Genomic DNA, 27,786 nt, shown 5'->3' with positions numbered 1-27,786 from the left:
TATCACCCAGTTTTATTTGAAAAAAAAACCTTACGCTCAAGTTTTAGTTTAACTTATATTACATTTTAATGTGTGTAAAAAAATAATATACTAACACTTCTTTTTTTAAAGAGTTTCAATTTATAATGTCTGCTCCTAATGATAACTCTTTATCACCAAATCAAAATTAAAATTTAGGTTGCGTTTGACATTGGCTTAAAAAGCTAGCTTTTTTTACTATTTAGTTTATTTTTGCTACTATTCATAAGTCTCATTACACTTTTTGGTACTATTAATGAGTTCTAATGTACTATTACGGCTACTTTTTAGTTTTATTTACATTACTTTCAGCAAAAAGTTTTCAATTTCAACTAAATAAGCTATTTCCAAACGAACTTTTAGTATTGAAAAATTATATGACATAGAAAATAACGTATGGGTTGATGTAAAAAACAAAACAATTGAATGAAAAGAGAGGAATGCACAACCGTCACACCTAGATATATTTTATGGGGTTACAAATTTATAATCAGCCAAGCCAAGTCGAATAGTGAATGATCAAGTTTGGCTTGATTAGAATAATAAAATGTTTAGATTTTAAACTTTTATCTAGCTTGAGTTGGACTCACATAAAAGGTTTGAATTTGGACTTGTCAAATAATTGAATAGCTTGAGCTTAATCGGAAATTACTTGATTTATTAGTTAATCTGAACTTGAGCTCAAACTCGAGTTCAATGTCAAGCACTTGAGTTTAAGCTCATGTATATTATCATGCTTTTAAAATAAGCAAATCAAGCAAATAATCTAAAAGACTCCATTAATCAAGATTAGTTGTTATATAGCAAATTCACAAAACCATAACATTTACAAGAGCATGTTTCATTGAGATATGTAAAATTCAATTATGAGACTATGATTCCAATAAATATCTAAAAAAAAATTCATAATAAACTATAATTAATTAGTAATTATCTCAAATCGAGAGAGAGAGAGATCACCCTCAAGTTTTTTTTTGTTTTTTTTTTTTTTTAAATTTTTTTTATTATTATACAAAATAGAAATTCTACTCTAATCTAATCTAAGTGTATATTTGTGTGAAACTCTCTGTTGGAGACTTGAACCCCAATCCTTACTCCCCACACCCTCATAAGCATTTGTACTTGTAGAGTGACCATTATACCAATGATGTGTGGTGGTGATCACCTTTAAGTTTTAGTTTAACTTATATTACATTCCTTTTTTTTTTTTTTTTTTTTTGAGAACAACATTCCTAAACTAACACTTAAAATTTAATATTGAAAAGTTATATGACACAAAAATAAAAATAAAAACCCCTCAAATGGGAATTTTTTTTTTTTTTTTGGTAAAAACTTTAGACAAAATTGACATTGTACCCTTTAAAAAGTTTTATTTAATTTACATTATTTGAAATCCTGAACCGGCACAGGACATATAATCTAACCGGTGTTCTGGGTCACTTCATCCTGATAACCAAACAAGCCCAAGAAAAAAAAAAAAAAAAAAAAAAAAAAATCTTATCCACAAACCCAAAACCCACACTCCCTCTTCTTCTTCCTTCAGAGAACCAAAGCTTTGTTCATATTTCCAACTCTGCCCCCACAATCAGAACGCTCACTCACTCACTTTGCCAAGCTTCTCTCTCTCTTCCGAGTGTTCATGGCGACATCGTTTTGTCCAACGACCCCCGTACGGTCCATCCTTCAACCCCAGCAAAACCCTCCCAAAAGCCTCCTCTTTCTTCGTGGTATGTAACCCTTTAACCTTTTTCTTAGTTGTATTTTACTTTAGTGTGTACATGCTTTAGAAAATGTTAGTGATTCATAGAGTTTTGTGGGTTGTTTTTGGTAATGTGAATGCAAATTTTGAAATTTGGTTGAATTTCTAAATGACACTTTTGGAGTTTATTTAAGTCTGGGGTTTGTTTAGAATGTTAAAGTTTAGTTTTTTAATTGTGAAAGCTAAATGGGTATTGGTTTTATTGCGTGGAGAGTGGTTTGTGATTGAATATTTTTACAGGTTCGTGTAATGGAGGACCTGATTTTGTGAAACGCCGGTTAAGCGCATATTCGTGGAGCTCGGCTGTGAGCTGTAGTAAGATTGCCAATGGTGCTGCAGGGTTTTGTGGGAAGCCCATTGTTTTGAGGAAGTTGTTGCAAAGGAGGCAAGTTGAACGGAAAAGTTTGGAAACCTCATTTGTGCTATAGTTATGCTTATGATTGATTGTGGTGCTTTTTAAGTTTGAAAATGTTGTACTCAAAGACTGTGTAGTAAGATTGCCAATGAGCTCTAGCTCAACTGGCACCTCCTCCCCTTGCAAGTGCTAGGTGGAGGGTGAGGTCATGTGTAATTTACAAATAATAATAATAATAAAAAGACTGGGTTGTAAGATTGCATATGGCTATGGATGTGGCTGTGGCTGTTCTTGGAATTTAAGAGCATAAAAATGATAATTTGCTTTTGAAATGATGGGCCATGTTAGGATGTATAGCATTGCTATTCTGCTTGATGCAATTGGTCTGAGTTAATGGTCGGGTGATGTGTTATTTGGTGACCTACTGATGTTGTGAATTGTTCAGAAGAGGAGTTGTGAGGGCTGCAACTATTGAAGAAATTGAAGCACAAAAATCATTGATTGAGAAAGATTCTGTAAGTGTCTCCGATGGTTCATTACAAGATGTAGCATGTGGCTAGGTTGTAAGATTAAAATCTGACAGTTTCATAATATTGGAAAAATGTATTCTTGATGTTGTTGGTTGTTTTTCAGAAAGGAAGGATGGAAAAAACTATTGATACAGTTCGATCAAATTTCAATTCAATAAGGACAGGGAGATCAAACCCAGCCATGCTAGATAAAATTGAGGTATGAATCTAGATGCAGGATTGTTAGTTTTGTTATTAGGTCTTATGTACATCTGCATTCAAAAGATTTCCAGCCAAATTTTGTTTAGAACACAGTGACAACATTTCAAAAACCATTGCTACGAAGGTTAATGAGTGGCACTCAATTTTATACTGGTCTCGAGCATGATATGATATGAAGGTCAACAGATTGAAAATGTTTGATTTTTTGTCATGAATGCTGTCAGAAAACTATATGAGGCATTCCCAGTGTGACAATCCATGCTGTTTTTTTGCTGGGTTTTGAACCATGACCTCACACTCCGCCCATTATTGTGGGAGGAAAAACTGCATTTAAGTCAAAGCTTGTTGGCATAATCCATGCTAATATATGGTTGTGTTCTGAATATGAAGAGCGAATGGAGCATGTGTTCATGAACCAAAGATATTGACTTATCATACTTCTTTTCTGAAGCACTAATTACTTTGTGTTAAGTTCTATGTTTGTGGTTCCTTTGGTGTTGTATATTTAATACCATATACTTCATGTTTAAAACTTGGGAGCAAAAGATAGGTTTAATCCCACTCTAAGTTTCAATTCATGGCCTCCTGCGTTTGGGCCTGGGATACTCAATTGTTTCACCATTTCATAGGGAAACCTTTATCACCTAAGGGCTAAGAATCTAGAATTGACTCTAGTAAACATAAGAAATGAGTGTGTAACTGATGTACAACACTGGAAGCCATCATTCCTCAACAGGAAACAGTTTTTCAGGTTTAAAACCGGACAGGTTTTTATTGCTATGGGTATTTACTGCAAATCTGTAGCATCAATTGCTTTCATTTCTCTTCTTCTTCTTCCTTTTTCTGTTATTTTAATATATATATATTCTCTCAAATGTACTTATCAAAAAAAAAAAAAAAATCTCAAATGAGGAGAAGTTCCAAAATTTCAAGCTGATTCTAGCATTGCAATAGTTTTTGGTGGTTTAGTTTTGCAATAGTTGTCATTTCTGCTTATAGCATAATCTCTCTTGTAAGTGGCAATCAATGGGAGCTTTTCAGAAACAAATTGTATGGGGGAGCCACCTCATCCATTGCTTAATATGACATAGTATTTTGGGTTAACTTTAAAAAAATAAAAAATCATAGGTCTGCATGTGTGGTTCTATAAAAAAAAGGAGGTGACTTCTGCAAAAAAGGTTGCAGAAGTGCAAAATCATCACTTGTAATTTATTAATGATTAAGTAATTACCTTTATTTTAGATTAGCTATAACCCAATGCTTTTCTAGGTGGAATATTATGGAAGTCCAGTTAGCTTGAAGAGCATAGCTCAAATCAGTACTCCCGATGCAAGTTCTCTCTTGGTTCAGCCGTATGACAAATCCAGGTATTCTATAAACTAAAGGACATAAAATGGTTCTTGAGGAAGATCGAAACGTTCTCCATTTAATTTTATGTGATAAATGCATGTATACTAGTAAGTAAGAACTAAGACTAAAATTTTCTCTGATTCTCGTAAATTAATATGCTAGTGAATCTTCCATAAATTTTTGACAACCAAAGGTGATCTAATTGTCCAATTATTTTGAGTTATAGAGCATTGACATCTTGCATTGCAGGACTGGTCCATGAAATCTTTCATATGATCTCTCTTTGACAATCTATTCTACTTTTTGGTATGTGATGTTTGTCAGCTTAAAGGCTATAGAGAAGGCCATAGTGGGCTCTGATCTTGGTATGACTCCAAACAACGATGGAGAAGTGATAAGATTGACTCTCCCTCAACTTACATCAGAAAGGAGGAAGGTATAGTTTGTTGGCTTTGATCCCGTTGCATGTAATTCTATGTCTTTTTATGCCATAGGCCCATAAGTCTATTTTCTATATCCAATTAATATGATATCTCAGCTGAAATATTACTTTTTCCTCTTTGTTCTTCTGATTTTTCTTGGATGTTGGGTGCTATACTGCAGTCAATTCATTCTATCTTGTGTTGCTCCTTGGAGCTCAATATCCTTACTGTCTCACCTGCATGACATTTTTGCATCTTACATATAATGTTCTCTCTGCATGTACATTAACTTCAAGTACCATGCTTTGAAATGAGTTAGATGATTGAATTATATTTAGACTTTCTGTACTTTGTCATGATTCATGACTTGAGCTTTATGTTAATTGTTTGGAATTAATCACATGAGGCCTGCTCTACTGTTCTGCTTCAAAGGTTCAGTTCTTCTAAAACTTTTCTCGGTTTAGCACTTGTTTTGTGATATGTTTATGTATCCTTTGAAAGGCTTTTGTTTGTTTGGTGTTTTTTTTTTTTTTTTTTTTTTAAATAATTATTTTATAATGAATTTACATGCAAAAAATGCTTTATATTCTTGAAAATAGTGGTGGTTAGTAGTAATTGATGAAAGAAATTCTACTTTCTGTAATTTGATATAAATTTAAATATATATATATATATATATATAGACACACATTTCTTTTTGAAGATGTGCACTATTCAGTGAAGTTCCTTAAAGCATGCTTACAAAGAACTCCATTTTTTTTTTAATTAATTAATTTTATTTTAATCATTGCAGGAATTCTTAAAAATAGTAGCTAAACTGGCTGAAGAAGGGAAGGTACAGTGGCATTATCTCTGGACAATTTAAAACAAATTCCTGCTGCTGTTTTTAGTAAATTCAATAGTATTAAAATTGGGCTTAGGTGGATATGTGGACCGTTGTCAGACCAAATCAGATCTCATGAAATGGCTCTAATTCATGTTTATATTGTTCCCCTTCTTCTGCCTTCTTCTCCTGTCTTCACTTGCCTGAATTTTTTTTTTTTGGGATAAGTAATGAAAAACATGTTAAATATGCAAAAAGAGTGTCACCTAAGTGACACTATTTTTTGGGGTTGAGAAGTCAGACATAGTTGGCCTGTAACATTTTTTTTGGGTTTGTAACTTTCTTGAAACCCATGGGAATTCATCCAATGTCTATATTTGACATGGCACTGTACACTTTACCAAAGTGCACGTATTCTAAAAATGTATATGTTTATTAATCTTTGGTTATAGACCAATACATAGGCTATGTTAAAGTCACTAAATTTGTCCTCTTGAATACCCCCTTCCCCTAAACTGTTTATAGGTGGCATTGAGGAACATAAGAAGAGATGCTTTAAAAGCCTGCGAAAAACTTGAGAAGGTTTGAATCCCTTAATCCCCTGCCCTGCTTTTTTCACACTCTCCAGTAATTGCTTTTTTGAGTCCAACCCCCACTCTCTTCTTTAAAAGTCCTTTGCTTTGCTTTACTTTACTTTCCATGCAGGAGAAAAAGCTCTCTGAAGACATTGCAAAGGACTTGTCAAGTGATTTGCAGGTAACTTGATGCTTTTGTATGCTTCATTATCTAGATGCTTCTGGACCTGGGACCACAATTCTAGAAATTATGGGGGGTTTACCCCCCAACTTGCTTATTTATCATGGAACAGCTTACTGGTAATTTTTTGGTTTCATCAGCAGGTTTGTCTCTAGAGACATATGTTTCCCGCCATCCTGTGTCTTCTTATTTGGAAAAAAAAAAGAGGGGGGGGGGGGGGGATGGGGAGAGCAAAAAAAAAAAAGATACCTATGTTTCATTTTAGGAGAAGTTTGCTAGAAATAGCATTCTACATGCCATCAACTTTTTTTTTTTTTTTTTTTTTTTTTTTTTTTTTTTTTTTTTTTTTTTTTTTATAAAGAAGATTCTGTGATTAGGTTTATCTCAAAAGTTATAGGAGAATTATACTAGAAATACCATTCCAAAAAGTATCAACTCGAATTTTCTTAAAAAGAAGTTTCTGAACAATATGGTGCTTATCCTATGTTAATATTATCTTCATTTTGTGCAGTTATAAATTGAATTGGCTTTTGGGACTAGATTCCTATTTATATGTTATGGGGTAAACCGAATTATTCATTGTAATATGGCATGATGTTATTGGTATATGCAATGTGTATATATATTCCTTAGCCAATAATAATTATTCTATTAGAATTATGGTTAAGTGACTAACTCACCATTTCCTAAGAGCTTAAACTTTTGGGACAATCGGTAATTTAACATGGTATTAGAGCAAGAGATCCTGAGTTCAATCCCAATCTTCACTCTACCTCCCATTTAAAATGTTAAATTTCCACTTGTTGGGCCTCCACTTACTAAGGGGAAGTTTAGGCCCATAAGCGAGGGGGAGTGTTAGAATTATGGTTAAGTGATTAAACTCACCATTTCTTAAGAGTTTAAACTTTCGGGACAATCGGTAATTTAACATATACTATTAGGAATCAAATTTTTTTTTTTTCCCTTGAATTTGCTTCCACAACCAACTTTATATATATGGGAATACTATTTTTCTCTCTCATGTTTTCCACTTTCCACTTCTCATTTCACCTTTTGTTCTCATACAGAAGCTGACGGATGAGTATATGAAGAAGATCGATGCCATCTACAAACAGAAAGAGAAGGTACTGCCTATTTCAACCAAACTGATGGCATAGGTGAAAATCTATGATACTTTTCAAACTAGAGTTTAGTTTCTTTTTAGTGTACTTTACATGCTTGGGTTACAAATGGAAGATATTCCGTAAACTTGGTATGTCATCTATGCCACTCAGTGGATCTCAAGCTTGAGATCTTTATTATATCAACTAGTGGTAGTGATGTGCTGCATTTGATTCTTTGATAGTATATTGTTCTGGGTATTTGGATTGAGCTGCATACAGGCACCCCACTTGGTCATTTCATGGATATGGTTCGACAAGAATATACGAATTAGGTTAATCACAAGTTTGAAAACAGTCTTTCTTTTGAAGAAGATATTTTTCTTCATACACTTATCAAAAAAAGATAAAATGAGGTGCCAAGGTTTCAGGGTGCGAAGAATTTGGACAGCTAGATTGGATCTGGTTCCATTCAAATTAGGGTTACTTCATGCTTCCTGACCTTTTTATGGTGAAAGTGATTCCATTTTATGACATAGTTTTAAATGGATAATGTGGGCTTGGGCTAATAAGTGATTCCATTTTATTACTTATCAAAAAAATAAAAAAATAAAAGTAGTGCTTTTGGGTTAGTGAAATGGGTCAGGTTATTGCAGACCATGGTTTCAACTTACATAAGCAAAAAATGGAGAAAGTAACCAAGGATTACAGTGCTAAAAAATGTAATGTCGGAAAAAAAAAGGATAGAATACTCTGCGTTGTTGTAAAAGGGCCTCTGGTATAGAATCTTGATGGTCTCACTTCCATGGGAAAGTAAAATTTAATTGCCATTGCAACAGTCTAAAATGTGAAACCCATGAATGTGCAAGGAAAAATGTAAAAAGTCTTTAGTCTGACCAGTCAATTTCCTTGATTGTTCATTGAGGAAAACCAGAAATATTAAGGATGATGAATTCAGATCTATGTACACAAGAACACCACACTGAAAAATTTATGTCTAGGGCATGTAGACCTGTCCATAACTTGGTCAAATTATTCACAAATCAAATATTATTTATATATTGCTTGTCGTACTTCACACTTTAACGTCACCTTGATGTATAACATATTTTCATCGCACAATTGTTTTTTCAGGAGTTGCTGAAGGTTTAAGGATTGTCTAATACACATGTAAATGGGAGTTGATTGGAGAGCTTCCCCAGTAGTGAACCTCAGAATTTTGTATGTTGATAATCTGTGGTGTATATTGTTTATACAGGTTACAAAAAAGAACACTTTTGAATTGAGAAGAGACATTTCGTTTTGAAGTAAAATTCAGTAGGTGGGTCCCCCCTTTTTCTATTGTTTATCTGGGATTCTAAATCCACATTCAATGACTGCTAACTGTTCCTGCCAGTGCTGAGCCTTGGCAGACAGTGTATATAAATCCATAGAATACCTTGGTAAAACAAAAACAAAAACTCAAGTGAAATGAAATTCCTAGTGTATATGAGTTCCTTTTATCCATAATTCTTCGTGGACAATCACACATGTACACTAAAGTAAGCATGTGCATTCCAATTGCATGACAAAGGCTGCTAAATATGTTGTCCTAACATCAGTTTTTTAGGTTGAGGCATGTGATACATTCAAAGAGAATGACCATGTATAAGATTCTAAGTGGTAGATTGTGGATGGTATAGAAAAAGTGGTGAGTTTACGTAAAAGTGATTGACAACCGGTCACAATTTGACATATAAAATAGTCGTAACAATTTATGAGGTATCTGGACTACTCTTGCACATTTGTTTACAAGAAGTAATAGGATGATTGCATTGGGTGTCAAATAAAGTGTGATACCTTTTTTTTTTTTGGTGTACAATAAAGTGTGATACCTGCTATCAACTAAAGTTTGTTTGTTTCAATTTCTTGGAAACTTCCCATGGAAAAAGGATGAAGTATGAATGGTAAAAAAAACAAAAAGGATTTAAAAGAATCAACCGAGGGCCACATCTACCTTGCAAAGGGGCCATAGTTGCCTGTTTCTTGTCTTAATTAGTTCTTTACATTAGTTGGCCCACTGGAGAAGCAAAGTCAAACCTGCTTTTGCTCACTTTTTGAGTGGTTATTTTGACTCCTCTTTTTCCATGTGTATAATTCATAAATTTTTGGTAGATTTCATCCCTTTTTCTCTGAAGAGAGCCCTCTTTTTTCAAATCTCAAGCTCCTGTTCTTCTGAACAATATCAGCCTAGTCCAGATAGTTCTTAGGCGTTTAGATTTTAAGATCCATGAGGACCTACTTGTCACTCATTAAGTGGATAGAAATAAAAAGAGAAAATAATTCATATTTTCTTAGGAAAGAAATAAAAAAAAGGTTATACATATATGTTGTTTATGTGTATAAAAATTGAGGTCTAATTTCTTAAGTTAAAATTTAGGTGTTATATCTTAAATTTTATAAACAAAGTTGAGGAACAAACTTGGTTGTAACCTAAGATTATAACTCCACTCAATATTTTTTTATTGGATATGAATTTTGACAAATCTATTGTTTGATTATATATATATATATATATATATATATATTGTAAGGACACGATTTAGTGACGAACCTAAACAGTATTGGGTTCGTACGTAAAAGGCCCAGACAATATGATTTGTAGAGCGTGGGTGTAAAGAGCTAGGCTAACTGTGGTATCTACTTCCAAGATTTTCTCTCAAGCCCATACAAGGTTTTCCTTCTTTTTCGTTGGTATAATCAACGTTTTTTCTTAAGTCCCTAGTGTTACTCTCTCTCTCCTCCTTCTTACTTCTTTCTCTTCAGTTTTATGTGTGTTCTTCTTTTTTCTCGATCCCCTTCTTCATGTTCTTCGTTTAGTTTATATACTCCTCTTCGCGATCCATCCTCACCGAACACGTGTAGATTGTGTCCGGGGGATTTATTTCTGTCCCATCTGGCACCTCCTGGAACTTCCTATGGGCAGCTGTAAGGCTGCTTCCCTACTGCTCAGGTATCACCTCCACATTAATGCGGCCAGAGAGTTGGTTGAGAGGTCATTAATGCGGAGGCAGCTATAGTTTCAGATATTTGTTTGCCTTATCTCTTTCATCTTTAGTCAGCTACTCTACCCTTTGAGATGACCTAATTTTGAGATCTGATCGCGGTGAGACCACGTCCTGATCGTCCTCGGACGCGATCGTCCTCGGACGCATACTGCCGAGGAGCATGACGTCCTCGGACGGGTATACGGCCCCGGATGGGCCACTGGCCCAACAATCCTCAACCAATTCTGAATCCTATGGGCCTATCAACCGAATGATCCCCACAATAGGCCCTCAAAATCCTACTTTTCGACTCCTCAGGAGAAAAGGTGGGTTTTGACGTTATGAGCCTGCACCTGTGTGCGTTTCGGGGCATGCCCCTGACGCTTCAGCGCCCCGATTTTGGCAGCATTAAATTCTGACAACTCCCTTATCTCCCACGTTCGACGGTTAGATCCAAATCAAACGGTAGGGGGTTTCTCTTGTTTTGTGAGCGGGAATTTCGCCGCTCACAATCTTCACATGACTATAAAGGCGTTCCCAAATTAAACCTGTACCTTACCCTTAATGGTTACGCGGTTCCAAGGCCTATACACTGAACCTGCCTTCTTCCTGTCTTCACTGTTCTCCTGGCGACTACAAATAATCGTACGTTGTCCGAGGTCCTTCCTTTGAACCTGTAAGTCCTCTCGAAGCTTTTACCATTTTTATTCAAAATCAAAAAGTTTTTTTTTTTTACTAAGTTTCTTTAGAAAAAATGGGGAAACAGAGGAATCCCTTTCGGTGTCTCGTTGACTCCGAGGAGGGTATTAGAAACTTCCGCATGAAGTACAATATCCCACCAACGGTAGGGATGAGGTATGCGGCCCAAGGGGAGTGGGTTGACGCCAGGCAAACTGGGGAAGTGGTTATCCCCATGATCGCCTTTATTGAAGGAGGGATGACTATCCCCATGGGTAGTATCACTAGGGGTTACCTTAGTTTCTTTAGGCTATCCCCCACCCAATGCGCTCCCAATATGTTTAGGATTCTGGGAAGTATAGACGCTCTGAATCAGAGAATGGGTCTAAATCTATCCCATCACGACGTGAATTGGGTGTACAGCCTTCACCGCCTAGCTGACCAGGACTACTATCTCAAGTCGAGATATCCTGAAGTAAGGTTGATTCAGTGCCTCCCTACTTCAAATAAGCACCTAAAAGAAGATTTCCTCATTTTTTCTGGGGAATGGCATGATGGTCTATCTTGCCCGACAGTGGAGGGAACGCCAGGTGGGTGCGAAGTTATAGACCTATGCTACTTAGCTCATGATCACATTTTAATCACCTTTATTATTTTCGCGCCTCACAACTTTTAACTTTAAAATCAACGGTCTTGCAGATAGACGCTACACGAAGCCCAATCTCAGATTGGTCAATAAAGCGAGCCTAGACAGAGTATTGAGAGCTGAAATATACGTGAACGAGGCTGATGGTCAGCTACGAGCAGCACATTTAATTCTCGGATATACCCCCTTTTCTTTTGACTTTCAGGCGCCGAAGTGCGTGATTAGGGCACGCGATCCTCGTCTTCGCCGTGTCAGTGTTGCCTACGAAGGATTCATCGTTCTAGAGGGTATTCCACTTCCCGAACACACACCTCTCACAGAACCTCTTTCCGTGGCCAGCGTCTCAGCGGGGCTTTCTTCACCCTCACCTTCCCTCAAGAAAAAGGGGACCAATAGGAGAAGAAAAAGGGAAACAAGCAAGCAAACCATTGTAACAGTATCGGAATCCACGGATGATTTTGAGATTTTCGATCAGCCCTCAAACCCCGAGGAAAGTTCTGACGAGATGGGGGTAAAAAGGATACCCCAAAAAAGCCTAATGGAGCTGATAAGAGGTCAACAGGGAAAGTCTGCACCTGCCCAAACAGTACCATCCCAGGTTTCATCTCTTCCAGCCAGGTCTCCTCCTCCAGTCCCCCGCCACCCTCCTCAATCATCTCCGCAAACAGCACCGCCAAGCACTGTCGAGCCAGAGAAGCGTAGAGAGCAGAAAGGTAAGGGGGTGGCAGATGCGAGCAAATCCCGTCCCACTCGAGAGGAGGATGTCCAACGAGCGGCAAAGCAGCAGAAAACCAGACAGCCCTCTATGCGGGGCCAAGAGAAATCCGATTCCCCATATCCCGATTTACAAGCGTGGCTGCCAGTTCCTATGCTTGGTGGGGAACCCCTGCGAGACGATGCCTCTGTAAGGGATTATAACGGCGGCATAGGGTGTCATGTGGCCTTGGCCATAGAGGAGGCCTTATTGCTCCCAAAGGATATGACTGAGCTAAAGAATGTGAGGAAGAATCAACTCATCCTTGACAATAAACGATATTTGGGCATGGTGAGAAGCTATCTTTTATACTGCTTCATTCTGTGACTGTTACTTACTAATGCGCACTTTTCATTAACTATAACACTAACTCACCCCCCCCCCCTTTTTATTTTTTACAGATCATCCAAAATACCTTCAAGCTAGATGAGATGCTCAATGCTTGTTCCAACCAGCTAGATGGTGAAAGGAAAAGAAGGGTAATGGTTATTCAAACCTTGTCCAAATCTGAACAGGATCTAACCGTCGCAAGGAAAAAACTACAGGTCGAGGAAGAAGCTCGCAAGAGTGCTGAATCGTCATCAGAAGGCTACCAGAAGCAGGCCGAGGAACAGGCCAAGCTTCTGCGCGAGGCGAATGCTGAGCTGAAGAAAACTCAGGAGCAAGTTCTTGTTCTTAAGAAGCATCTAGAAGAAACTCAGAGGTTAAGGGAGAGAGCCGAAAAGCTTAAAGAACAAGCCGAGAAAGCAAAAATCGAGTCTGAGAAGGCAATGGGTGAAGCCGAGCAGAGGGGCTACGAAATCGGGATAGCTGAAACTGAGAAAGCGTTAAGAGCCGAAGTTCCGGAGGTTTGCCGCATCTTCTGTGCGAGAACCTGGAGCGAGGCTCTTAACCATGCTGGGGTTGAAGCCTCATCTGAACTACGTAAGCCAGAGAGCGTATATTACCCTGAAGCGATACGCTCCTCAGCTCCTCAACCACACCAAGCTGATACTCCAGCCCCAGCTATTAACCCCAGCGAGGAGGTTTTATCTCGCAACTCCCCTCCAGGAGCTTCTCCAAACAAATCCACCACTGCTTCGAAGACATATACGGTCTCACAGGGTTTTCAACAAGAATTGGACTCCACAGTTCAATCGGCTGGGGGCATCATCAAGAAGTAAAAAGATAAAAACTGCTTTGTAATTTTAATTTAGACACTTAGTAGAGGACTTTCTCGCTTACTTTCTTATCATTCTGATGGTTCTAAGTTATCTTTACACTTACTTACTTTGTCGTTGTAATTTTGGATGGATTCATTTCAGACGCCTCTCTTATTGTACGCCAATCTTGCATTCGAAGCTCTCTCTCTTTCTGACTCCTTAACGAATGTTCATAGGGCATTACTTTTACTAAGATTATGATTTAGAAAACTCATCACCACTCTTTCTGCCATTTAATAATTCAATGCACAACTTAGCAGGTAAGTTTCTACCGAATTAGTGGTCTAAGGATTTGATAAAACATAGTTTCTGTTTAGCAATTCAGTATGAATGACAGGATGTTAATTTCCACTAAGTTTGCGATCCAGGGACCTGGCATAACTCAGTTTCTGTTTAACAATTAAGTATGAATGATAGGATGTTAATTTCCACTAAGTTTGCGATCTAAGGACCTGGCATAACTCAGTTTCTGTTTAACAATTCAGTATGAATGATAGGATGTTAATTTCCACTAAGTTTGCGATCCAAGGACCTGGCATAACTCAGTTTCTGTTTAACAATTCAGTATGAATGATAGGATGTTAATTTCCACCAAGTTTGCAATCCAAGGACCTGGCATAACTCAGTTTCTGTTTAACAATTCAGTATGAATGATAGGATGTTAATTTCCACTAAATTTGCGATCCAAGGACCCGACATAACTCAGTTTCTGTTTAACAATTCAGTATGATAGGATGTTAATTTCCACTAAGTTTGCGATCCGAGGACCCGGCATAACTCAGTTTCTGTTTAACAATTCAGTATGATAGGATGTTAATTTCCACTAAGTTTGCGATCCGAGGATCCGGCATAACTCAGTTTCTGTTTAACAATTCAGTATGATAGGATGTTAATTTCCACTAAGTTTGCGATTCGAGGACCCGGCATAACTCAGTTTTTGTTTAACAATTCAGTATGATATGACAGGATGCGGGACTCATAGAATGCATATTTGACGTAAGTTAAAAAAGAATATTTGAATTAAAACTTCTTTACTAATAATAATACCTTCTGAGATTATTTACATTCCAAGGATGGAGTACAGGTTTTGCGGCCCCATCCACGTATACCTTCCATACCGGCCCTCCTGGCGCGGATATTATGCCAACCGATTTTTCATCCATGTGATCTTGATTCCTACTAACTTCCTCAGGGCACTCAGCGAATTCCGCTACTAGATCGGCGAGTACTTGACCCTTCACAGAGGTGCGGGGCATGTATTTGATGTCGAAAGCACCCAGAATCGTCCCCCACTTGGCAATTCTGCCGGTATAGTCAGCACTTCTAAGTATGGATTTGAGAGGCAATTGGGTCAAAACAACTACAGTGTGAGCTTGAAAATAGTGTGGAAGTTTACGTGTCGCATGGACGACTGCCAGTATGGCCTTCTCTAACGGCAGATATCTCACCTCCGCTTCATGGAGGGATTTGCTTACATAATATACCGACCTCTGGACGCCATTGTCTTCTCGCATCAAGACGAAACTGACTGCGTGTGGAGCTACCGCTAGATAGGCATACAATATCTCGTCCACTTCAGGGCTAGACATGATCGGCGGTTTGGATAAATAATTTTTCAACTGCTGGAACGCCTCAACACACTCCTCAGTCCATTCGAATCCTTGCCACTTATGTAACAGACGGAAAAAAGGACGACACCTTTCGGCTGACCTGGAAATGAATCGGTTTAACACAGCGGTCATCCTCGTCAACCTCTGCACTTCCTTTGGATTCCGGGGCGCTTGCAAACTGTTAATAGCCCTAATCTGATCTGGATTAACCTCAATTCCCCTATGGGTCACCATGTACCCCAAGAATTTTCCTGAACCTACGCCAAAGGAGCACTTCGAAGCATTCAGGCGCAACCTGTGTTCTCTCAGTATCCCGAAGATGCTAGTGAGGTCCTCCACATGTTCAGTGACTACCTTGCTTTTCACTACCATGTCATCAATATAAACTTCAATACTTCTGCCCAGCTGTGGCTCGAACATTTTCGTCATCATGCGTTGGTAGGTAGATCCAGCATTTTTCAGACCGAAAGGCATCACCTTGTAATGGTAGTTCCCAACCGGAGTCACGAAAGCGGTCTTTTCTTGATCATCGGTGGCTAACGGTATTTGGTGATACCCTTGAAAGGCATCCAAGAAGCTCATCCTAGGGTGGCCCACGGTCGCATCCACTAGCTGGTCAATCTTCGGCATAGGAAATGGGTCTTTGGGGCATGCCTTATTAAGATCCGTGAAATCCACGCACACTCGCCACTTCCCCGTCTTCTTCTTCACTACCACCGTGTTGGCCAGCCATTGGGGGTAAAAGACTTCTTTGATAGCCCCAGCCTGTTTGAGCTTGGCAACTTCACTTCGGACTGCCTCGGCATGCTCTTTTGATGGTCGCCGAGGAATTTGCCTTCTGGGGGGAACGACAGGGTTTACATTGAGTTGGTGACAAATAAAATTTGGGTCTACTCCTGGAGCCTCATACGGGTCCCATGCAAAGACGTCCACATTAGTTCGGAGGAACTCCAGTAAACTCGCTTTCTCTTCCAGAGGCAACTTGGCTCCAACCCGAAAGAATTTCTCTGGATCATCAGCAACGGTCACCTTCTCCAGATCTTCACACTCTACCCCATTGGTTGGTACGTCAAAACCTGATGCTGGGATCTTTAATTGCTATGACTCATTATCGGCTGTAGCCGAGGTTTCTGCCTCAGGCCGATGCAGTATAGCCGCTACTTGGCATTGCCGAGCAGCCGCTTGGTTCCCTACTATCTCCAGCACTTGGTCTCCGGACGGGTACTTCACCTTCTGATGCAGGGTAGATGAAACCGCTTTAAGTGTGTGAAGCCAGGGTTTGCCCAGGATAGCCGTATACGGAGAAAAAACATCTATGACAATAAAATTCACCTCCACCACCTCCGTGCCTGACTGCACGGGCAGCCTGATTAGCCCCATGGGAGTGACTAACCTTCCCTCAAAACTGACCAGAGGGGAATTATAGGTTGTCAAGTCCTGCTGCTTCAAACCTAGCCCCTTGTACAAATCCGGATACATCACATCCGCTGCACTTCCCTGATCAACCATCACCCTTCAGACATCGTACCCACTGATCCTCAGCGTTACCACCAAGGCATCCTCATGGGGTTGTATGGTTCCCTCCAAATCTTCGTCTGAAAAACCCAAAACCAAGGAGACACGCTTCTTGGCTCTCTTCCATGCTTGAGAACGATCCTCAGCCGGGGATCGGGACACCGACAACACTCTGGTGGGGCAAGATCCAGTCCTCTCTGGGGCCGCAAAGATGACGTTGATTATACCCGAGGGAGCCTTGATGAAGCATCCCCACGCACCTCGGAACCTGCTTGGCTCGCCCTTCCACTGGAGTGATGTAAGAGCTGCCTTAATTTTCCTTCCCGGACCAACTGCTCCAAATGGTCCCATAAATTTCTGCAGTTGTCTGTCGTGTGTCCATGGTCCTGATGGTAATGGCAATACAAACTCGGGTTGCGTTTTGTAGGCTCTCCTGCCATCCTGTTAGGCCATTTGAAAAATGGCTTGTCCTTTATTTTCTCCAAAACCTGCCGAACAGGCTCCCAAAATACCGCATTAATGACCTGGGCGTCTGCCGAGGCCGACTGGCCAACAAAGTCCCGCCTTGGTCGGTTGTTATTATAACGATCCGACCTGAAATCCCTCCTCTCCTAAGGGATCATCTTGGCCTTTCCTTTCCCCTGAAGCTGATCCTCCTCTATCCTTTTGTACTTCTCTATTCTGTCCATCAGTTGGCGCACACTGGTAACAGGTTTACCCGTCAAGGATTTCCTCAAGTCGTGATCAGCTGGGAGGCCAGCTTTGAAAGTAGTTATGGCCACAACGTCATTCTTCCCTCCTATTTCGTTGAACATCTCCCAGTACCTATCCGAATAACTCTTGAGAGTCTCGCCCTCTCACATAGACAAGGTCAACAAGGACCCCAGCGGCAAAGGAGTCCTGCTGCATGTAATAAAACGAGCACCAAAAGCCTGGGTCAGTGCTTTGAAAGATCCAATAGAGTTGGCCCTTAAGCCATTGAACCACCTCATCGCCGTCGGACCCAAGCTCGACGGAAAAATCTTGCACATCAGGGCATCATCCCTGGAATGAATAGCCATCTTCTGGCTGTAATAGCTTACATGTTCCACCGGATCCGAATGGCCATCATACAGAGAGAACGTAGGTTGATTGAACCGCCGAGGATGGGTAGCATCATCTATGCTTCTTGTAAAGGGTGAGCTGGAAATTTGACTCAAGACTTTGTTCATGGCATCGTTTCCTACACCCCTACTAGTTGGACTTTTACGCCTACGCCTATGGCGACGCTCCTCTTCGTAGGAGAAAGTCTCACTCTGCGGAGTTCTCGATCTCCGCCTCTAACTAGTTCCATCCGACTCCCCGGATGATAGTTCGGAGCGAGGTGGGGAACGCTCCCGTCGTGCATGACGTAACTCTCTCTTCAAGTCCGCAATTTCACGTTGCAAATCCCCATCATGCTTCACGTGGGAAACGTGACTCTTCCCGCGTGTACGGGTTCTCGTGGTGTGAGTAGTATGTATGCTCCCCTCTTGGACTTCCCTCCGTTCGGGACTTTTTCGAGGACCATCATGCTGAGAGCCCCTTGACTCCGCCTGATGCGGGCTGATATCCCCCTGATGCAGCCCTGCTGCGGGGTGAGGTAGTTCCACTCCTTCCATCGAAAACGTTGTATCGGAGGTTGTACAAGCTAACAAAAGCTCTTCCCACAGACGGCGCCAATTGTAAGGACACGATTTAATGACGAACCTAAACAGTATTGGGTTCGTACATAAAGGCCCAGACAATATGATTTGTAGAGCGTGGGTGTAAAGAGTTAGGCTAACTGTGGTATCTACCTCCAAGATTTTCTCTCAAGTCCATACAAGGTTTTCCTTCTTTTTCGTTGGTATAATCAACGTTTTTTCTTAAGTCCCTAGTGTTACTCTCTCTCTCCTCCTTCTTACTTCTTTCTTTTCAGTTTTATGTGTGTTCTTCTTTTTTCTCGATCCCCTTCTTCATGTTCTTCGTTTAGTTTATATACTCCCCTTCGCGATCCATCCTCGCCGAACACGTGTAGATTGTGTCCGGGGGATTTCTTTCTGTCCCATCTGGCACCTCCTGGAACTTCCTATGGGCAGCTGTAAGGCTGCTTCCCTACTGCTCAGATATCACCTCCACATTAATGCGGTCAGAGAGTTGGTTGAGAGGTCATTAATGCGGAGGCAGCTATAGTTTCAGATATTTGTTTGCCTTATCTCTTTCATCTTTAGTCGGCTACTCTACCCTTTGAAATGACCTAATTCTGAGATCTGATCGCGGTGAGACCACGTCCTGATCGTCCTCGGACGCGATCGTCCTCGGACGCATACTGCCGAGGAGCATGACGTCCTCGGATGGGTATACGGCCCCGGATGGGCCACTGGCCCAACAATCCTCAACCAATTCTGAATCCTATGGGCCTATCAACCGAATGATCCCCACATATATATATATATATATATATATTTTTTTTTTTTTATATCCTTTATGTTTGAATTATTTTAGAAGATTAAAGATATTGGTTATGTTATCAATTAGATATTTAACAAGTTGTTATAATCTAAAATTATATATATATATATATATATATATATATATATATATATATATATATAAGTTTATAGGTTAAATAGCAAATATAAATCCAATTAGCATAAAATACATGTGTGTTAAAAATATAAAGAATATGCAATCCAACAATTAGATTTTTAAATATGTTAATTTTTTAAGTGGGAGTTGTAGCCTTAGGTTACAACCAAGTTTGTAGTCAAACTTTGTCCTAGTAAATTAAACACTATATTAAATTTAATTATTCTTGAAAAATATAATATTGTTTATACTACATTAGTCATTGCAGTCATATATATATATATATATATATATAATTAGAACCTAAATTGAATTTTAATTGGAGTCTAATTTTGTGTCATGTGTCCAATCTAAACTTTTTAAATTTTGTATCAATTGAGTTAATTCAATACAAAATGCGAGGAGTTCAATATAACTGAACCATAAGAAACTCAATCACATCTAATTATATATCTAAAATTATAAGAAGAGAGAGTTTGAAAGATTGTGCTTTCCAATGCCATTTGTTTGTCAAGATAAAAATAATTCAAATTTATCAACATCTATATATATATATAAAGTCAAAACTTAGAAAAAATTCAATTAGATTCCAAATTAGAATTCAATTATGGGCAAGTTTTGTGCCATGTGTCCTCTTAAGTTTTTTAATCTTTGTGCCAAGTGATTTAATGAGTGCAAAATACTACAAGTTTAATATTAATGAACTATAAAATAAAAATAAAAACAATCATATCTACTCAATTAAAATCACCACACGACAAAGATTACCACGTATTCTATCTTATTAAAAATTAGAAAAAAAATTATCATAAGTAGTATTAAATTTAGGCAAAAATTTTAACATGCAACTAATTATATTTACTTTTTTTTTTCTAATAATTTGACTAATTATTTATATATTTATGATAAAAAAATGTGTTTAATTTTAAATGCATCCATGCGTATACATGGGTTATAAGCTAATATATATATTTAAAGTCAAAGTTAAAAAGAAAATTCACTTAGATTCGAAATTAGATTTCAATTGTGTGCTAATTTTGTGTCATGTGTCCACTTAAGTTTTTGATATTTGTGTCAAGTGATTTAGTAAGTACAAAATACTAAGAGTCCAATATTAATGAACTATAAAATAAAATAAAAAATTAATTGTATATCTATTAAAAAAAAATCACCACACGTTCTATTTTATCAAAAAAGAAAAAAAATCATAAGTAATATTAAACTTGTGGGGCCCAAATGATTTACGGGCCAGATCCATCTACCTGGGGAAAATCCGAAGGCCCAAGCCGAGGAGGGCTATGGCCCAAGCTCGACAAAATAGCCTGTGGGTATCGCCGAGGACGGCTTAGTCCTCGGCAGACCCCAAAGTCCCCCCCCTGAAGGAAGGGTAAAAACGGTATAGGACCGAAATCAGGACGAAAGATCTAAAATATCCAGGGAAAGCTGCTCTCACTGCCATTCAATGCTCTGAACCTGACAGAGCCGCAGTCTTAGGCTTTTACAACCACCCCCAACGACTTTGAATATGGGCTGATGGGACAAGTATTAATTTTGGAAAGGTTGACCCTATACGTGGGCGAAGGACAGTGGACGCATGCGAGTATAATAGGAAAAATAAGTAACCTAAAGAAGGGGTTGGGAAAAATGGCCAAAAACCAGAGCCTCCCAGCCCACCTCCAGGAGAAAGACTCCAGGGGTGTAGGAAAACTTAAACTGGTACGAACACCGCGAAAAACCCACCGCCTATCGATCAAGGCCTAGCCTTCCAAACCCACGCTCTACAAATGATGTTGTTAGGGGCCTTTTCACGCGCGAACCCGACACTGTTACGGTCCGCCACGAATCGTGTCCTTACAATTGGCGCCGTCTGTGGGAAAGGCTTGTGTGTTGGTATAGGAAGTGGGTCGATAGAGTTTCTTCGTTATATCTAACCGTTGGTTATAGAGTTCTAGTACAAAGTTCTGTTATGGACTACGTTTCTTGATTAGGGGCTTGGTTGAGGAGCTAACTCCTTTAAAGCCAAGGTCCCCCGTAAAGAGCAAATTAGGCACTTGGTAACGTTAACCGTATGGATAAACTCTAGGGGCTTGGCTGCGGAGCTAACTCCCCTAAAGCCAAGATCCCACACAAAGAGAAAACTAGGTTTTGGACAGAACCAAGGCATTGCATGGTCCACCGGACTCAAGCCTCTGGGGAAACCAATTACCTGGATGTGGAAAACTAGGTTTTGGACAGAACCAAGGCATTGCATGGTCCACCAGACTCAAGCCTCTGGGGAAACCAACTACCTGGATGTGGAAAACTAGGTTTTGGACAGAACCAAGGCATTGCATGGTCTACGGACTCAAGCCTCTGGGGAAACCAACTACCTGAATGTGGAAAACTAGGTTTTGGACAGAACCAAGGCATTGCATAGTCCTCGGACTCAAGTCTCTAGGGAAACCAACTACCTGGATGTGGAAAACTAGGTTTTGGACAGAACCAAGGCATTGCATAGTCCTCGGACTCAAGCCTCTGGGGAAACCAACTACCTGGATGTGGAAAACTAAGTTTTGGACAGAACCAAGGCATTGCATAGTCCTCGGACTCAAGCCTCTGGGGAAACCGACTACCTGGATGAGGAAAACTAGGTTTTGGACAGAACCAAGGCATTGCATAGTCCTCGGACTCAAGTCTCTGGGGAAACCGACTACCTGGATGAGGAAAACTAGGTTTTGGACAGAACCAAGGCATTGCATAGTCCTCGGACTCAAGCCTCTGGGGAAACCAACTACCTGGATGGGGAACCAACTATTTTTTAAAAAAAAACTATGGCACATAAACCTCAAAATTCATCCGAAGAGAGCTTCGCGTTAACAGATGGGTTAATACCTTGATTGCGCGGATTCCTCGGTCCACCCTCTGATCCCCCAATATCAAAGGGGTTGATGCGATACGGCGTAACATATTATCCAGAAGCACAACCAAAGCCCCTCGCTACTCGGCTACCCTCTCGGACGAATTACTTAGAGTTTGTCGTACTCGGACATCGCTCTTGTATGCATCGCGTAGCACTCAGCCGTTATCCCGGTTAGTTCCAAGAGTTTAATTTATTTGATGACTAACCTTGTTATGTTTGATAATATTTGTAAGTCTAAACTAGTAGGAATCTGTGTTAAGGCCTTTCTCTGCCTAGAATATCATTAAGGGCAAACTCATATTTAATATTCATGCATAAAGTAGTGGTTACGGAGAAGAAAGATATGTATAGAGAAATAAACACATATTTTATTAAGACAAAGGAACAGTACAGTGTACAATGGAAAGCTGAAACAAAGCCTACATCGAAACTAACTACGTAAGTAACGAAGAATACAAGAGAGTAAAGATAAAGCCGAGGAGGCAGTTCAGAGGAGAGGTTGGCTACTGCCTCAAGACCTTATTCCCCCTCCATGCTTTTGCACGCCCATAACTCAGGCAGCAAAAGAACCCAACTTGGGGCTTGCACCGGTACAGAAAAGGTGCAGGAAACCTGACCTCAGGCTAACACCATCTACAGAAAAGGTGTAGGGAGCCGGAAGTTGGGAAGCCCCCGCAAAAATTTGCCTGCTACAAGGCAGACGGCGCTGATGGCGGAAATTCCTTTTCCTGACATACCAAAAATCTGGCATGATCAGAACCTGCTTCGGATTTTGACTAAAAGAAGGAGGAATACCATCTTCCTCCTGTCAAGGCGGAGGACTGGCTTGAATCTGTGTCATCCTTGTCCATACCATATCACCTTGAGGATTCGGTGCCTTTGAAGCACGCGGAGACCTTTCATCCCTATCCAAGCCTCAAACATCTTGCTTTGGGGCAGTGGCACTAGAAAGAGAGATCGCGGATATGGAAGAAATATAGTTCTGAAGGGAACGGGAGAGTTCATGTGCAAGTGAAGTGATCCCCTATCCCATTTATACCCAGAAGTAAACCGATGGCATTTAATTCGCGCAGCGTCCCAAGGAACGCTACAGACAAAATGTCTCTGGCTCGATTTCCAACGTCGTCTGCAACCCTGAGGATAAAGGAGTCTCGAGAGGGTGCACCTCGAACACTGGGACGCCAAAAGGTACCGCGTGATCAAAGGTTATGGAAACACCTCTTAATTTGTGGGCCCAGTAAATTCGCGGCCCAGGCCCGTTCAGCATATGGGCCCAGGGACAGAACCAAGGCCTTGTATGGTCCTCGGACCCAAGCCTATGGGGAAACCAAGTACAAAAAATTATAAAAATTACAAGTTTTGGACAGAACCAAGGCCTTGTATGGTCCTCGGACCCAAGCCTATGGGGAAACCAAGTACAAAAAATTATAAAAATTACAAGTTTTGGACAGAACCAAGGCCTTGTATGGTCCTCGGACCCAAGCCAATGGGGAAACCAAATACTTGGATAAGAAAAGGTTTGAATCCCGTAAGATGGGTTACTTGATAAAAATGTCAGGTCACTTCATCCACGGCTTAAACACCATAAAAGGTTAAGACCAATAAAGGTGTAAGGAAGGGGGTGGAAAGCCCCAGCACTTAGTCATATAAGAAGGCCGCTCATTTGGTGGGTGCTATATCTTCAAATGGTTATTCCTTACATGACATCAAGCCTTCGTTTCTCTCCTCGGCTAGCATGGGGTAAGTATTACTCTTCACTGATCGACCTTATTATGTCAAGCATTTCTATTAAAATTATGGCGACGTCTTTTTATTATCAAATCTTTTGGTCTTAGCCGTCATTGATTTAGATGCTATATTAATATGCCGAGCAGCGTTTGTAGATCCAAAAGGAAAAAAAAAAAGCATAGAGACAAAACATGCGAAATAAAATAACAACGATTTTTATTAATACGAAAAATTATTACAATGTACAAAGAAGGGCTCGAACGAGCCTATACAAAATGCGAACTGCCTAAGCGATAGTTACATCCGTAGTACAGATAACTAAACTCCCAGGCGTCTTCTAAACTCGTTTTCAAAATCTCTCCAATCTTTGCCTCGATACTGCTCATATAATGATAAGAACCTTCTTTGGGAAGAAATGGCGGAGAAGGAAATAGTAAGGAAGAAATCAATGAAGAAGATGGAGGAGATGAATGAAGAAGATGGAGGACATGAGTAAAGAAGGAGGAGAAGAAAAGAGAGAAGAGATGAAAAGAAAGAAAAAGGAGCAAAAGAGGGAGAAGTGAAAGCACCAGGATGGAACTGGTGTTGGGAAGACTAAGAAAGGGAGATGGAGAATAGCCCCAGTGAAGGAAGAGAGGAAGAAGTAGAGACGCTTAGTCCCTGCCTCGATCCTGACTCCCAACACACTGGAGCCATACTAGGTATGCTCATAGGAGAGCGGTTGGTACTGATGATGAGTGTTCTTGACTCAGTCACGCCGAAAGTTTGACGTGACGAGTTCCTGCTTCGGATTTTGACTGAAAGAAAAGGGTGAGGTTGATTTTGAGTCTTCGCCATCCCTGTCCCGATCGAGCCATAATGAGCTTTATTGGAACATGGCGTCTATGGGAGGGGTTTGGCTCCTACATCACTCGTTGTTATGATAAAGTGTATCACGATTTAGTTTGTGGACCAGTGGGTAAAATGAACTCTCGGGGAGGCCAAATATTTCAAATCTCAGAAAGATGAGAATGAATTCTTTACAAAAACAATAACCTCCGCCTTTCCTTCTTATACTGAGGGTGGAACGGGAGACATTTAATAGGTTCGGATATCCAAAGGAATCTGCCAACACGAACATGCCGGTTACGTTTCTCCACCCCATCAAAACAAACCGCCGAATTAAAGCAGTCTCGTAAATAGTGGTCATTAAAAGCACGTTTTGGGATACCCAAACGATAAGAGCGCATCAAGCGCGAAATCAAAAGGCTGCCTCATAGACCGGTGCGTTTCTTGGACAGATGAGGAGCCGCCAGCATTATTAAAAGGCCAAATTGATTGGGCCGTAGGAAGAGGTTTGGCATCACCAAAACCCCCCTTTCCAACCAAGAGGTTGGACAGCCGGGTTTTGAGGGGCTATTGTAGGGCCCAAATGATTTACGGGCCAGGCCCATCTACCTGGGAAAAATCCGAAGGCCCAAGCCGAGGAGGGTTATGGCCCAAGCTCGACAAAATAGCCTGTGGGTATCGCCGAGGACGGCTCAGTCCTCGGCAGACCCCAAAGTCCCCCCCTGAAGGAAGGGTAAAAACGGTATAGGACCGAAATCAGGACGAAAGATCTAAAATATCCAGGGAAAGCTGCTCTCACTGCCATTCAATGCTCTGAACCTGACAGAGCCGCAGTCTTAGGCTTTTTACCACCCCCAACGACTTTGAATATGGGCTGATGGGACAAGTATCAATTTTGGAAAGGTTGACCCTATACGTGGGCGAAGGACAGTGGACGCAGGCGAGTATAAAAGGAAAAATAAGTAACCTAAAGAAGGGGTTGGGAAAAATGGCCAAAAACCAGAGCCTCCTAGCCCACCTCCAGGAGAAAGACTCCAGGGGTGTAGGAAAACTTAAACTGGTACGAACACCACGAAAAACCCACCGCCTATCGATCAAGGCCTAGCCTTCCAAACCCACGCTCTACAAATGATGTTGTTAGGGGCCTTTTCACGCGCGAACCCGACACTGTTACGGTCCGCCACGAATCGCGTCCTTACAAAACTTATGCAAAATTTTTAACATGCAACTAATTACGTTTACATTTTCTAATAATTCAACTAATTATTTATATTTTTATGATAAAAAATGTGTTTATTTTTAAATGCATCTATGCGTATGCATGTGTTACAAGCTAGTTTTACATAATATTATGAACAATCGTTATTTATTAAATAAAAACTTATATATATGGTGTGAATGTGTTTTTTTTTTAATTGTTTCGTGGCATATACACGAAATTCTAAACTAATTTAAACTTAATTGAGAAACTTAGTGATAGGCCAAAAATGTATTGATCCATTTGGTAAATTAATCAACTAATTATCCATGTGAATTAATTAGATTCAATTACATACAATAAACATGGTAGCACAAACAAATCACCAAATAACTAAATGCAGCGAAAATAAAATTTGACATGGGTGATTTGTTTACGAATGGGGAAAACCACCGAGGCAAAACCCCACCGTGTGAATTTAAGGTCACCACTCATGAGGATCCACTATTATCAAAACAAGCGGTTATAAGTAAATGGAATCCCAGTACCTAATATCAACCTACAGTTGAACCCTTACTCCAATACCTAATTGGACTTGTAATGTAGTGACAATCTTTCATTTCAATGCATGACTCCAAATACGTGACTAATCAATTGATGCATGGACCCAAGTATGTGACTAAGCCACCAACTTGAGAAGGATGTTGGCTACAAATTTCTTTAGTTTATCCAAATGATGAAGATCGAGAAACTCCTTGGTTACAAAATCCTTTGCGCAAAGACGCAGCAGCTTTTACAAGGAATATGATGAACTAGAGCAAATTCTGTCTCCGATCACAATTTGCATGCACGATCAATTTGCATTGAGTTGCATCACTTTGCATCATCTTTGACGGTCCTTAAAATAATTTTTCTATATGTCTAGGGTTATGAGAAAAGAAATCATACACAAATACATTTGGATATGCGTGAAATTAGATTTGGAAATCTGAATTTTGTAATTCTCGATAGATTCTGTTTTTGTTGAGCAGCTGTCAAGCATCAGCATTAAATCTCGATAGATATTATCTGTCGAGTTTTAATGAACAATATTTTTTCACTTGTTTCTTAGATAGACTTACATGACTTCAATACTAGACTTGAACTCTTGTTCCTTGAAGTACTAAACTCATCCTAAATTTACTCAATTACAAGAAAAATGCATTTTGTCAAAGAATTAGTCAATTTACAATAACATATATTCTAACAAGTTCCACATATGTCCTAATACTTAATTTAAACTTAATTGAGAAACTAAATATACAACATGTAAGTATCTGTATCGTTATTTTTCCATACATAACAATCCAATAATTGTAGATTAAATCAAAGTTTTGTGACAGTTTTCTCGTTTGGTGCAATTGGATGTGGGGTAGTAATCATCCAAAAACAATAACAAATCCATGAGGGTCATGTATGAGGTCAGATCTCAAAAGGGGCTTAGTGCACCAGTTCAACTGGCTCAAAGCACCAAATTAGAGACTAAACTTCTCTCACTTTCTCTCTTTCCTAATTCTTTACTTTATACCACTCCTTATCCTGATCATCCTTGAACATGCATGTAATAAGTTCTCATAAAATAAACCTTAAAGAATTAAACTTTTTGAAAGCGAATTTCACTTTGCTTGATCATGGATATGAATTTTTTGTTGTATATTTCCATATGTCTCTGGGGACCAATGACCACAAATCTATTTTTTTTTTTTTTAATTTTTTTTAAAAAATTTTCCTAGTCTTTCTTATATTAACAAAGAGTTGTT

At 39.7% G+C, this 27,786-nt stretch overlaps 1 protein-coding gene across 2 annotated transcripts; it reads left to right on the top strand.

The window, feature by feature from the left end:
* Window positions 1–1,516: 1,516 nt before the first annotated feature.
* On the top strand, window positions 1,517–8,662 carry LOC115971844 (ribosome-recycling factor, chloroplastic). 2 transcript variants are annotated; one of them, XM_031091918.1, is made up of 11 exons: window positions 1,517–1,745; window positions 2,018–2,162; window positions 2,578–2,647; window positions 2,766–2,861; window positions 4,133–4,230; window positions 4,538–4,649; window positions 5,429–5,470; window positions 5,984–6,040; window positions 6,164–6,214; window positions 7,282–7,371; window positions 8,449–8,662. In XM_031091918.1, the coding sequence occupies exons 1-10, from the start codon at window positions 1,658–1,660 to the stop codon at window positions 7,369–7,371; spliced, it is 849 nt and encodes a 282-aa protein (XP_030947778.1). In that variant the 5' UTR covers window positions 1,517–1,657; the 3' UTR covers window positions 8,449–8,662. The 2 variants fall into 2 exon arrangements, with proteins under 2 accessions (XP_030947778.1, XP_030947779.1); XM_031091919.1 differs by having other exon boundaries at window positions 1,518–1,745; window positions 7,282–7,338.
* The last annotated feature ends 19,124 nt before the right edge of the window (window positions 8,663–27,786 follow it).

Source organism: Quercus lobata, chromosome 12 (assembly GCF_001633185.2).
Source record: "Quercus lobata isolate SW786 chromosome 12, ValleyOak3.0 Primary Assembly, whole genome shotgun sequence".
In the NCBI taxonomy this organism is placed as follows: Eukaryota; Viridiplantae; Streptophyta; class Magnoliopsida; order Fagales; family Fagaceae; genus Quercus; species Quercus lobata.
The sequence above is the reverse complement of the archived record's forward strand: the minus strand, read 5'-3'. Positions and strand labels throughout refer to the sequence as shown.

Coding starts and splice junctions, on each gene's coding strand:
- LOC115971844 (XM_031091918.1), top strand. CDS start 1,658: ATGGCGACATCGTTTTGTCCAACGACCCCCGTACGGTCCATCCTTCAA. Junction 4,650..5,428: donor TTACATCAGAAAGGAGGAAG/GTATAGTTTGTT, acceptor TAATCATTGCAG/GAATTCTTAAAAATAGTAGC. Junction 6,215..7,281: donor ACTTGTCAAGTGATTTGCAG/GTAACTTGATGC, acceptor GTTCTCATACAG/AAGCTGACGGATGAGTATAT.